This window comes from Myotis myotis, unplaced genomic scaffold (assembly GCF_014108235.1).
Source record: "Myotis myotis isolate mMyoMyo1 unplaced genomic scaffold, mMyoMyo1.p scaffold_m19_p_24, whole genome shotgun sequence".
NCBI classification, from domain to species: domain Eukaryota; kingdom Metazoa; phylum Chordata; class Mammalia; order Chiroptera; family Vespertilionidae; genus Myotis; species Myotis myotis.
In genome coordinates, this window is record NW_023416329.1 from 3,210,573 (window position 1) to 3,223,985 (window position 13,413).

At 58.9% G+C, this 13,413-nt stretch overlaps 1 protein-coding gene across 1 annotated transcript; it reads right to left on the reverse strand.

The window, feature by feature from the left end:
• Nucleotides 1–2,239: 2,239 nt before the first annotated feature.
• GDF10 (growth differentiation factor 10) lies at nucleotides 2,240–12,748 on the reverse strand. The gene is made up of 3 exons (XM_036356006.1): nucleotides 12,078–12,748; nucleotides 4,848–5,773; nucleotides 2,240–3,132 (listed from the first exon to the last, which is right to left on the reverse strand). Exons 1-3 carry the CDS (start codon nucleotides 12,382–12,384, stop codon nucleotides 2,941–2,943), a joined length of 1,425 nt encoding a protein of 474 aa, XP_036211899.1. The 5' UTR covers nucleotides 12,385–12,748; the 3' UTR covers nucleotides 2,240–2,940.
• Nucleotides 12,749–13,413: the final 665 nt, after the last annotated feature.

Sequence of the window (13,413 nt, forward strand, 5' to 3'; positions counted from 1 at the left end):
TGGCTCTCAGTTGGACGGTTTGTATCTGCCACATGGACTAACCCTTCCAGAGGGTGTCGCTTCAGGAGCAGGGCCCGGTGGCAGCCACCACTCCCGCCTCCAGACCCACGACTGCAGGGGCCCATGCCCAGCTGAGCTCCGTGTTGGAGCCTCCTGTGTGATGTTGATATTTTGGTTTTAAGGAAAAATGTTTCATACACACGTTTCCTTTTAAACCTTGCTTTACTGTGAGGTCATTCAGTGCCACTGGGACAACCAAACAGGCTGGCAGTGCGGCCACTGGCCAGCAGGCGTGGGCAGCGCCAGCATGTGGCCATGGTTCGAGCAGCCTTGGTGTGAAGCTGACGCTGCCCCTGTCTTGGGGAGGCCCGTGGGCACCCTCACCCAGCCTGAGCCGGTGCTGCCGAGGCACCGCTAAGGAAATAGCTGCAAGGTGCCGCAAGGCTCCCCTTCCGTCTCTCGGGCACTGATGGCACAGCTCCTCCCACCCACTCCCAGTCCTCACCCCCGAGTCCCACCCTCCCCGCCCACAGCAGCACCCAAGGTGTGCTCCCAGCCTGCTCCCTCCACCCCGAGTCCAGAAACGAAGCAGAGGAGCTCTAGGCACTCAGGGTGACTCGGAAGATCTCCCAGAAACTGAAAATGACAGAAAGAACTAGTATAGGTCACCCCATTTCCACCAAGAAGTGGAAGGGAGCAACTTGATGAGAGAAAATTGAAGGGAGAAGAGAAAATAAGGAATCGGACCTGTGAAGGGAGGCATGGGGAGCCTTATCAGGCCTGAGCTTTGTTCTTATTTTTCTATTAACCTGCATCCTGTCATCTTCCAAAACGGCTTAGATACGCACACCAAGTGCTAAGCTGGCCGACACCCCAGCAATTCACACTGAAGGTTCAGTCCCAGAACATGCCTGCAGGAGCGAGAGCTCTACCTTATGTCCCCTGGTCTCTGCCCAGAGCCAGGGCTGTGTGCCCGGGCAGCTGTGGGCACACGTCCCAGGGCCATTGGAGCATCTCAGAGGTGTGAGCAGCGCTGGGCGGCTCTGCCAGGGGCCTCAGGACTCCCTGCCTCCCTGCTCTGGGCACTCCGTCTCGTTGGTCGCCTTGTGTCCAGTAGCTGCACTGCAGCCTTCTTCAGCGGGTGCCTGTGCAGAGGGTCAGGGAGCTGGGAGTTTCCGTTCCTCCCTGTCACTCCCTCCTGAAGCAACCTGGGGAGGGGTGAACACCCAGCTCCCTGGTCAAGGCCTGACCAACCCTCAGGTGTAGTTCAGCTCCAGAGTCCCGCACAGGGCCCAGGCGAGGCTGGGGCGCTCGGCTGCCTGCCCTCAGAGCCCCCCACAGGACCCAGGCGAGGCTGGGGTGCGAGGCTGCCTGCCCTCAGAGCCCCCCACAGGACCCAGGCGAGGCTGGGGCGCTCGGCTGCCTGCCCTTCAGTGCTGCTTCAGCCATTCCGTACCACGTCTCCTGGGGGACTTCCTCGTGCATCCTGTGGAGGAGCCCTGGTCTTGGGAACCTGGCCTAAGACAGACGCCTTGGGGTCTTTCCTCTAAGCCCCCACTGGAGGCCTGCTCCCCGCTTCTCCGTGTCCTCCAAGTAAGACTGGGGCTTGCCATAGGCTCAGGGCCCAGCCCGACGACTGTCAGACACCCAGGTTCTCCTGCCCAACTCCGGGCAATCCGCCTCACGCTTGTGGTAAACAGCACTGTAAACCACGCAAACTTAGAGACAAGGGAGCCACTGGGGAGGCTGCTCTGGGATGGGTTGCTGATGAGGAAACAGCTGGCCATTCTGCCACACGCCAGGGAGCAGCTGCTCCGGGCCCAGGAGCGTGGGCACCACAGGAGCGACTCCAGGCTGCGCGCCCGAGTCTCCTCCCAGTGCCAGGACCAGGCGGCCCCAGAGGTTCCTCTTGGTGTCTCAGACCCTCCCGACCATTCACCATTCGCTGTCCCTCTGAGGCGGAGTGCACAGAAGCCGCGTGAGGCTAGGCGGCCTGGGCTGCTGCTGCCTGGACTGGGCTGGGGTGGGGGAGCGGGAGAGGTGTGTGTGTGGGGGACTCGAGGGCACAGGAGCAGCTGGTTCCCGAGTTTGGGGCAGAGATGGCCTATGGAGTCTCAGCTGATCCCAGTGAAGGCTGTGATCCCAGCAGCCATGCAGGCGAGTGCTCCCAGGTGGGGTCCATCAGTATTTTGGAATGGGTAACATTTAGTTTTCAAGATACCATTGTACCTTTAATTTATTAGCTTTCCATAAAACACATAACATACAACCTACAGTAGAGAAAGTATAATTTATAAAAATATAAAAATCTCGATTATTTTTTAGTGTTCCAAGATATCGCTGCGTGTTATTTCAATAAGCATGTTTGAACAATGCACACTTACCCAGCACGATTACCCGTGTGGAATGGTTACAGCTCCCCTTTTTGTTTTAAAATAAAATATATATTAAGAAAAAGAAATGAAAATTGATTACATGTGCATATTGTAAAAGCTTCTGCAGTGGAATCTGGGAAAAGAAACATCCGTTTTTACTATTGCTTAGGCCTATTTTCCAGTATTAATATGTGGCCAATGCGATTGTTTACATGAGGCTGTTTCCACTGGGAGGAGCGAGGCCCCAGGTGCGCAGGCTTCTGCGAAGGCCAGGAGTGATGCCACGGCCGCCAACAGTGTGGACAGGTCCGGCTTGCCGGCCTCCAGGGCGAGGGATGGGCGGTGGCCCCCTTCAGGCTGGGCTGATTTTCGGGTCCTTTTGGGGCTCAGTCACTGGCAATAAAACCCCGAAATGATGCCCTGGGGACAGATCCTCCTGGGCCGCCTGTGCGCCGCCTGTGCGCTGCCCGGCCATTGCAGCTGCACCTCCAGTCAAACTCTCACTCCAGGGCGCGGAGGCCGCTGCCCGAGGGCACCGGGGGTTCCCTCCCTGGAGCAGCCGGTCTTACCGGCAGGCACAGGTCTCCACAGACATGTTGGGGTACACCTTCAGAACCACATTCCGGTTCTCATCCAGGAAGAGGACCCCCAGGGGGCTCATCTTGTCGGGAACGCAGCAGGGCTCCGGGATGCCTGGGACGATGCCCACGGCCCTGACGATGCTCTGGATGGTGGCGTGATTGGACGGGCGGACGATCTGCAGTGGGAAAGGAGCATGGTTACCTCGGCACTCTGCCCTCTCCCACCCACCGAGCCATCTGCAGGTCCTTGACTCAGCCCTGGGAAAGGCGGAAAACGTGTGGATTCCAGGGACAGAGCCCTGGGAGTTTGCAAGAGCCTCAGGCCTTCCTGCCCCTCCCACCTCTCAGCGCGGTCACAACGCCTCCATGGCACTGGCCGCTTGGGGGCACCTGCTCCTCACCCATCCCCGAGGAGGAGCACCTGGAACTGGGCAGGCGCTTTCAGAGGGAAGGCCTAAGGAGATGCCCAGCAGGTTCGGCTGGGCCGCAGCGGCCCCGGTTGCACAGGCCCAGGAGTACCGCGTGTTCCGCGCCACGGAGCTCTGGGCGCCGATGGGCAGCTGCACATGTGAGCACCGGCGGCCTGGACACTGACACTTCCTGGGAAGGTGGACGCGGTGTCAGTGCTGCTTCACCTGCGTCATCCCATTAGCCACCTATCAGCCTCATGGGGTGGCTGTTACCACATTTCACTGGTGGGGAAACTTAGAATGACTAAGAAACTTGACCAAGACCCCTCAGGAAGACAGCCAGGCACAGGCTTCTCCTCCTCCCCAGCAGCCTCGCACCCCCAGGAGGCGCGGGGCACAGCAGCAAACCCAGAGAACGCTGCTCCATAGGCACCTCTGACAGGGGAGCAGGATTCAGCGGGACCAGAGCTTTATGTCACTGTGTTGAAGAGACAGCCCCCTGGTGGGAAGCAGGGAGGGGAGGGAGGCAGGGACTTCTGATTGTGGGATGCAGGCAGGTGTCAGGAAGGTGGGAAGGCAGCCAGCCAGGTGACAGGGTGAGTGCAGGGCCAGCCAGCGGGAGTCCAGACTCTGTCAGACCTTCCCGTACACGCCATCCTGAGGGCACCACCCTCCCTTTCTCTGGCGCATGCACGGCTTTGAGGAGAGTCAGGCCCAGCAGGGGAATGCCGCCTGCGTGGGCTCTGGGATTTCCCAGCTGGCTGCCTTACTGAGGTTCGAATTGGCTTTATGCACTGACTTCCTTTCCTGAAGGGAAGGCATGACCCGAAACTCAGCAGAGGAGCTAAGCACAAGGGAAGTGTGCACTGTGACCGAAGATCGGCATCAGCTGGCAACCAGCAGCACGCTCAGGCAGTGGGAGATGGACAGACAGCCACAGCCCAGCTTGGAGGGAAGGTGGGGCTGCAAGCATTGCCAGCGCGGTGGACAGAGCAGCCCACGGCGTGTGTCTGCAGACTCCTGCACCGTGAGGGCTGGGTGTCCTGTGGGTCTCTGCCCTGAGTGGGAGGAAGGGAGGCGGGAGTCCTCACTGAAGTCACTGAAAGCAGCTCTGTGCTGGTCACAGACACGGATGCTGAGGTGAGGAGGGAGAGCTGACGCCCTGTCCTGTCTACAGGGGGCAGCATCCACTCAGCCTCTGCGGATTGTTGCCTTGTGGGAACACACACCTAAGGAGAGGGGTTCTCCCCTTTGCAAAAACAGAAATGTTCCGATTTAAAATTTAGTTCAACCAAGTTATCATTTTCAAAAGCACAGGCCAGCCATATCCCTCTGTGGGCTGTACCTGTCCACCCAGGCCCTGCAGATGGGAGGTGTTATCATCCCTGTCTTACAGACCGGAAGCAGCACCAGGCAGAGGGACTCGCCAGCCACCAGCCGGGGACAGCTGAGAGTCAGAGGCAGTGGGCGGAGCGCCCTACCTTGGGCATGGGGAACTCGCATGCTCCCGCGCAGTAGTAGGCGTCGAAGGACTTGGGAGAGATGATCCATTCGTTCCACCCGATGTCCGCAAAGTCCACCTTCAGGTACCTGCGGGAGCAGACCCTCGGCTCGTCCCACTGCTTCCTCCGGGCTTTCTGCATCGTCTTTTCGTCGAAGTGCAGCACCTGCGAGGAGGCCGCGAACGCGTCCTGGCCCTTCCTCCTGCGGTCCTTGCGCCCTGGCCGGGGCTTCAGTGTCCGGAAGGGGCTGGGCCACAGTGCGTGCTTGTGGCCCTGCGGGGCGTGGGGCACCTGTGCTGGCTTCTCGTCCAGCCCCGGCAGCTCGTTGTCCTGGAAGGACCCGGCGGCCTGCGTGGCCCTCCGGACGCGGGGGTCTGTGGAGCTGTTGGGGGCGGCGCCGGGCTCCGGGTCTCCAGCAGGGAAGGGGTCGTATCTCTGCAATGTCACCGCCACACTGTTGGGCTCCGAGATGGCCAGGTCATTGGCATAGATGAGAATGTAGGGTGTGTGGACGCTGGGGCGGGGCACCCCAGGGTCCTTCTCCCCAGAATCCAGCTCAGCAGAGAGAAGCAGTTCGCCATCCCGGCGGGCCGCCTTGACTATGGGGGAGATGTCCCTGGCCTGCCAGAGGCCCCGTGGCGGGGGCGCCAGGGCAACAGCCCCCCGGAGCAGCCCCTGCGTGGCCATGTTCTGCGAGAGGCTGCGGAAGAGCAGGTGGCGGCGTGCGGGCAGGCCTGGGGGCAGCAGGCGGCAGGACGCATTCTTGGCCCGCTGCTTGCAGGGCACCTCGTGAGCCCGGGGCCACCGTGGCTCCGCGTAGAAGTGGAACGTGGCCGTGAGGATCATTTCCGAGTCCTGCATGGAAGTCAGGTTGAAGAAGTACAGGGCCCTCTGGTTGACCACTTCTGCGAGGGAAGGACAGACACAGCCTGTTAGGGTCTCTCCTGCAGCGGCCAGGGCTGGGATGGAAGAGGAACACCCATTCAGGGGGCCCCTCCAGGCCAGCCAGGCTGTCCTCGTGTAATTCTCACATTAAAGTGACGAGGGCGCCCTCTGCTATCCCCAGTGAGTGGATGAGAAATTAAGGTCACAGAGGTTGGGGACTGTCAATATCCTGCTGCAAACAAGGAAATGTAGCCGCAGACAGGGTAGGTGCTCAGACTACTGGCCCCTACAACTCCTGTCAGCTGCCCCCCTCCCCCCCCCCCTCCACCCCCCACCCCCCCCTCACACATACATACTCCAGTGCCTCTCAATGAACAAATGAACAAACGACCTCTGGCCCATTAAGGTGGGCTGAGTTCAAGTGCTGCTGAGAGCAGCCCTTCCTGTACTAGTATTTCCTCTGCCTTTATTTAACAGACATTAAATGCAGCCGTTCTTCCAAATGAGGTGCAGGAGTAGCTAACCCCATACCCTCCTGTGCTGAGGGCCTGCTGAGGGAAAAGGGCCTACGGACACAGTCACCTGGCTGTCTGCTGTGCTCTGCCCAACAGCTTAAAAAAATCCTCACCCAAGGACATGCTGAGAGGGAAAAAGAGAGAGATGCATGTGAGAGAGACACACTGGTCCCTTGCCTTCTATATATGCTCTGACTGGAACCAAACCCGCAACGCAGGCATGTGCCCTGCGAGGGAATTGAACCAGCAACCTTTCTGTGCACACAGCGACACTCAACCAAGTAAGCACCTCTGGCCGGGCTGCCTAATAGCTTTTCAGCTTGTTTTACAAAGAAAGAAATCAGGATGCACAAGGCCACCCAACAAAATTTCCAACGTCCAGGTTGCTCCAGAGGCTCAAACCATGGTAGGGACTGGGATCCCTCAAACAGCCCCTCTGAAGTTGGAGAACGCTCTGGCCCCTGCATCCTAGGGCTGCCAACCCCTCTTTCCTTCTCTCCTGGGTCTACCAAGTTACCTCTAGTTCCCAGGGCCAAGCCCCCTGGTCTGCAGCTCCAGGAAGCTGCCTGGCCTGGCAGCATGAGCTCCCTGAATGGCCAAGTCCTCTCTAGGGTTCGAATGGGAGGGAGGAGTGGTTCCTGGGGCCTCCCAGGGGTGCTGTGGACCACCAGGAGACCAGAGCTGCCAGGCAGGCTGTTCCCTTGAATTATGTCCTGCTGCCCGTGTGGGCCTGTGGGCAGAGCTGGGAGAGGGCAGTGCTCCAGAGCTCGGAATGTCATGTGTGCTGGTGCTGGGCCGGGCACAGATGCCCTCACCTGTGCACCCACGGGATCCGCTGGGATTATTTTCAAAACGAAAATCTTCAGTTCACAGTTCATTGTTTACACTAGGAAGGAGGCATAATTCAGTTGGGAACTCACCCACTCTTAAGGGACTGTGAGGGGGAAGAAGGAGAACACGCATCTGCGCAGGTCCTGGGGAATGCCCGGCACGGCTCAGTGGCACTCCAAGGCCCCACCCTATCTTTTTCTCAGAACAAACACAGAGTTGTGGCGGCCGCTGGGCCCCCCTCGAGGTGTGGCCTGCCACACACACAGGAGCATGGTCAATGCACATTGGAACGGGCTTCCCCCACCACTGCAACCTGGAGTGTCATGGTCGAGTCCTGCATTTCCCAGATCCCTGATCACTGCTTTCCTCCCTGGATGTGACTCAGAAAGCCTTGAAAATGGGGCGCAGGAATCTGTAGTTTAACCTGCAACTCAGGGGTTCTAACCAGCAGAGAAGTTTGGGAAGCACGGGGAGGTGGGGGGGTGGGGGAAGAGTGTCTGTAAGCCTGCAGCATCTGGATTGGCCCCAGCGTGAGGCATCTCCGTGGTTCCCTGCTTTATTTATCTTCATGTCACTTCCCAATATCCTGACATATATTCCTTGGGGTTTCTCTCCCCCAGGACACCCGCTCCCAGAGAGTAGGGGCTTTGCCAGCTTTGTTTGCCGCTGTGTCTCTAGATACCAACACAAGGCCGAGGGACTCAGTGCTCTGAAACACATGCTGGGGGATGGAGCCTGGGTCTGTGCTAGCTCTGTCTGCACCAGTTAGCAGGTGGGCTCGACCCTACAGGAACAGGACGCGAGCCGCCTGAGATGCATGCTGTCGTCCATTGCCCTCGAAACAGCCACCGAGGTGCCCCGGGTGAGAACCCTGGAAGACACAAGTACCACATAAGCTGGAGGAAGGGCGCAGTGGGGCCGGTGGTGCTGCAGAGGAGGGAGAGCTAAGACGAACGGAGCGTCTTTCTTTCAGGCAGGCCCAGAGTCAGGCTCAGTGTGCTTGCATTACTTACTAGCTCTGGGGCCTTCAGCGAGTCATGGACCATCTCTGCGCCTCAGTTTCCTCCCCAGGGAACTACAGAATATTTGTGCCCACCCCCTAAAGTTGTACGATCATTCTGTGGAGCATGCTGCACGGTGCCCTGTGGCATCGTGAGCTGCGGCTGCACTCAGGGCACTGTGCCCTGATCCCTGCCTCGTGCCCAGTGAGAGGCATGGCCACGTGTCCCCTCCCCACCCAACAGGAGCCCGAGGATGCTCATGGCCTCCTCCCCACCAGCATCTAACCAATCCCAGTCCTCTGGGCTTTGCACCTGCTTATCCACAGAGTCCTGCACACTGGTCCCTCCCCACTGCTCCGTCCAGGGTATGGCCTCATGCCACTGTGCCCAGAGCCCCATGCCCCTCAGGTCACTCTCAGGCCTCAAGGGAGTCATCCATTTTAGGTGAAGGGTTAATGTCCTTAATACATAAAGAACCTCCACAAATCAGGAAGAAAAAGACAGAATCCCAATAACAAGAAACAATAAAAAAAAAAAAAGGCAACTTCAAATGAGAATATAACACATTTTACCTGCATGTTGAACATATGATCCTAAAAACTACACATCCCACCAAAATATTACCTCTGGTGAGATCTGGGTGTGTGATTAGGGATGACTTCTCTTTACTGTGGTTTTCTATGATTTCTAGATATCCCCCAGTAAGTAAGCATTGCTTTTATGATCTTTCTTTCTTCTCTTTCCTTTCTCCTTCCCTTGAGTCTCTCCTTCCTTCCTCCTTCCTCTCCCTCTCTCCCTTCCCTTCTCTTTCTTTCCCCTCCTTCCCTTTCCCTCTCTCCGGTCATTCCTCTCTCCCCTCTCCCCCTCCATCACTGTATAACACTGTATACTCCCCCATGGCCTCTAGGACACTCAAGTTCTTGATGGCCCGGCTATAGCCCACTGGTCCGCTTCTCCTCACCTTATCCCCTCATTCAAACCCAAGTCCTCCCAGGTCAAGGTGCACAGCGGACAGCTTCACCTCCACAGCTGCCTAAACACCACCTGCTCTTTCATCTGCCGTGGGTCACCTGCTGTAAGGGCTTCAATGGCGCTATCCAGAGCCCTGCCCTGCTGTTCCTTGGGGGTCCCGAAGTCCCCCCCACCCCCCAGGCCTTGGTGGAGTCAGCTCCTGAGCGTTTCTGGGCAGGCAGGGCCCAAAAATGCATCTTGGTGTCATCTGAGCTCCCCCTGGGGTGCTGAGAAAGACCTGGGGAACAGAAATGAATGTGACTTTTGACATTGCAGACAGATAGGTGTGTATTATTACACTCCTTATAGAGATAAAGAGGTCAAGCTGAGAGAGGTTAAGTAACGTGCTGGTATTACACAAGTGGGTGCAGAGCTAAGATTTAAATACAGGCTATTGGGAGGGGGTGTCTAATCTTAACCCTTAGGGGCAGGATCAGAGGCTCTCTCCACTGATGTAGCCTTAATAAGGAGCAAAGCATACTCAGTGGAAGGGAGCGAGGGCGGCTGGAGTAATAATAGTAGGAGCTAATAAATTATTGACACATACATCAGGCATTTTTTAAACACTTGACATGTTTCAGTCATTAAAAAGCACCTTATAAGAAAGGCAGAATTTCAGAAGTGAAAAGCTGAGGCGCAAGCCAGTCTGAGTCATAGACACAGGACCTGGTGTCCCCACCCCCCCTCCGCAGCTCACAGCCAGTCCTGGGCACCTGAGCTCTGCCTGGCGGCAGGTGAGGAACACATTCCTGGAAACAAGGCTGAAGGCCCAGCACCTGCTGTGCAGGCAGAGGCGCTACCCACCGAGCTGCAGAGGCACCGCCTGGGGGCTGGCCCGGGACATTCAGGTACCAGAGCGGAAGCCCCACTTTTTGGCCTCACTCATAGGTGAGGGCCCCCTGCCCAGGCTCACACCTCCTCACAGCTGGTCAGACAGCGGGCATCTCTGAGGGCTGGAGAGCAGCTGCATAAGGAACAACTGAAGTGAATCAAGGGAGGGGATGAGAAATGAAGCTGCCGAGCTGCTCTGTGCCAGGCACCAACCCCCACCCACTGAGCCTTCCTGCCCGCTGTAGGCAGAGCGGGTGCTCGGAGGGGTAGTGACGGGCACCGCAGCACACGCCAGTAGCTGGCGGCCAGAGGTTCCAGACGGGAATGTTGGATTTAATGTTAGGTTTGTCAGGCAGTCCCAGGCTCCTTCAGAATAAGCCCCCAGATCGTCTGTTCTACCCTCCGTCTCCCAAGCCCTGGGCTTAGTCGTGATGGCGCTGGGGGAGGGAGAGAGTGGTGAAAATAGCATGGGCTTAGCAGATGGGAAGCGCCAGCCATTGCCACTGTTGTGAACAGCCCCATCCCCTGCCTCAGTTTCCTTCTCTGTGAAATGGGAGGGCTGGATCTGAAGGACTGTCTCTGGGTCTTTTTCAGGGCTAACATGCTGTCTTCGCTCACTGTTACTTGTAGTACCCCCATTCTGTGAGAACAGAGATCAACTGTGAGCCTCCATCCAGGGGCTGCAGCAAGGGGGTGGGCTCCCGGGTGCTCGCCCCTTGTTGCAGCAATGCTTTCCTCAACTGCGATGCTTTGAGGGCTGACTCAATGGCTGCAAGGTCAAGTCTGCACCTGTATGAACACAAATGCTTGTATTCCGAGGGGAATAGCATGTACCAGCACCTGACCTGGCCAGGGCTGGCTCGGGATCATACACATCACCTCAGCTCAGCTGCCCTGCCACCCCACAGGGTGGGTACTGGCATGAACGTCCCATTTTGTGGATGAGTACACTCAAGTCCACAGAGTTTTAATGATTTGCTCAAGGTCACATCCATGCTCGATGATTCTTGAGGGGCTTAATTAATAATGCTGCTGCGGAAATAGCCCCCAGGTGATGAATGGAGCGTACTAGGGGGGATGGAGTTCGTTCTGGTTGGCCTGGAACCCATCTGAGTCTGCTCAGTGCAGGGTAGGGGAACGGGGCCTCTCCCTGGCAGGTGCTCCCAGTACAGGGGTCAGTGAGGCCGAGCTTCCCAGGTGTGGCTCAGAGCCACAGATGCTACCTGAGTCACATGGCCAGTGGTCAGCAGGTGGCAGATCTGACCCACGACAGGTGGCCCCAATGTTGAACTTGTTCCTGGTGGTCTTTCTTCTGACGCATGGCCTCCCCCGCCCAGGGCTGCAGAGGACCCCGACCCACACTTTCTGGAATGGCATCCTGTGACCATGAGTAGTCTCCAAAGACAACCAGGGTCTTCTCCCCACCCCTGGCCCCAGGCTGCCCCACCTCTGCACCATGGGGACCGCAGAGCAGCCCAGCCCAGGTGGACAGACATGAGGCTTTAGGCTGGCGTTGCTCTCTGAGCAGGGCAAGGGCGCTGTGCAAGCGGCCTCTGTGCAGGTCCATTCAAGGTGTGGGGAGGGGAAAGGATCTCTGCAAGCTTCTGGAGCCTTCTTCAAACCCTCCTGAGCACTTCATGCCGGAGCCCCGCAGGCCTCCAGCCTGCTCACCCGAGGCCCTTTTTGGTCCAACCTACTTCCCCAGCCACCGGGCCCACGACCTGCCCCAGCTCGAGGTTCACACCCTCAGTCTGGGCCCTGGGCCTGGAACTTCTCTGCCCACCTGCCATGCCCTCCGCAGGGTGAGAGCCAACACAACTGACCCCATGACATGGGCCCCCCACCCATGAGCTTCCCAGCCCAGTCCCATCTCCATCCTTGTGCTCAAAGCCCTGCAAATGGAATGATCTGTATCAGCAAGTGTGACAGGCTTCCAGGTTCGCAGCCCCTCACTCTGGGCTACCAAGGTGACCCCACTGGAGGTGGCTCAGGGACTGGCAGAAGCACTTGGTGAATCTTCAGTGAGACAATGAACGAATGTGACAATGAGTGGAAGGAACAGGACATGCGGAGATGCAGGGGTAGAGGAGGAACAGGAAAGGAGAGAATGACAGGGCTCAGAGCCCTCTACTTACCCAGCCTGGGCCTGAAGCTGCGGACCGTGTTGCCCCCTCCAGGCCGCACGCCCCTTTGGCGGTATTTCTCATAAAGCCGAAGCATGTGGACAGCGACCATGTCCTGGGCGCCAGGGCCCAGAGCTGCAGCCCTGTCCCCCAGGAACCGCTGGGGGTCCTTGTCTCCGGCCAGGCCATAGGAGGCCACGGGCGGGGCGGGGGCTGTGTGGCTGCCACCCGCGTCCTGAAGCAGCAGCAGAAGCCACAGCAGCAGCGGCAGTAGTTGGGACCCTGGTCCCTGGCTGGTGTGAGCGGGGCCATGGGCCATGGTGGGTGGCAGTGGCGATGGCCGGAGCTGGCGAGGAGGGAGGGCGCGGGCGCACCGGGGCTGCAGACTGACCCTGCGGATGGAGGGCGCACAGCAGCCCAGGCAGCTGGGGGTCGCGGGGTGCCGGCTGAGAGGAGCAACCAACCTAGCGCTCAGTCCGTCAGCCGCCCCAGCTCAAGGCCAGCGGTCACGGCCGTCCAGAGGGCGCGGAGCCCAGCCCAGCCCTGAGGGCGCGCTGCCTCCACGGACTCGCGCCTCGGAACTTCGTGGCGCACGGAGCTGCGGGCCCGGCGGGTTTGAGGGGCGGAGCGGGGCGGGGGGCCAGCGGCGCCTTCGGGGAGCCAGCAGTGCTTCCCGGACCACCGGGGCCGCGGCCAGCAGGAGAGCGCCCGGCCCGGGCTGTGCGTGCGCCCGTCTGTGGCAGGGCGCGCGCAGGTTGTGCGCTGAGTGCGGGCCGAGTGCGGGGGGCGTGGGCGTGGGCGTGGGCGTTGGCGAGCGCGCTCCCTGCTCTCCGCTCCCCGCTCCCCGCTCCCCTGGCTGGAGCCAGAGAACCGCGACCCTGGAGGCTGGTGTTTCGGCGCCAAGGGCTGGCCGGGCTGAGCGAGGGGGCTGGGGCGCCGGGGAGGGGGAGCCGGAGGGGCCGCCTGCAGGGTTGCCCCTGCAATGGCATGCGAGGACTACTAGTAAGTGGTTGCAAGATGACAGCTCCCCCGTGAGGACCAGAGAGGTGATGAGTGTGCGCCCAATTGCCTCTGAGCCAGTGTCCCCAATGCAAGCTTGAGGGAACAGTGAGGGAATGGACCGACCCTTACTGGGCAGCCTTGGAGAATGAAAATCCCTACCCCCAAACTCAGCCCGCAGGGCAACTGAAACACGATCCTGGTTAACATTCAGAATTAGGGGATTAACTGACCCTGGATTTGGAGACACGGATTCGAGTTGTTGAAGGAACACATCAAAGGTCCTGGCTAACATTTGGACTTGGGACAGGTAATCATCGGACTGTACTGCAAAAGGACATGGTTTCAA

Bases quoted from the DNA above. Each gene is read 5' to 3' on its own strand.
- GDF10 (XM_036356006.1), bottom strand. From the start codon at position 12,384: ATGGCCCATGGCCCCGCTCACACCAGCCAGGGACCAGGGTCCCAACTA. The intron at 5,774-12,077 runs GTAAGTAGAGGG...CTTCCCTCGCAG, and splicing joins CAGCTTCAGGCCCAGGCTGG to AAGTGGTCAACCAGAGGGCC. The intron at 3,133-4,847 runs GTAGGGCGCTCC...TTCCCACTGCAG, and splicing joins GCGAGTTCCCCATGCCCAAG to ATCGTCCGCCCGTCCAATCA.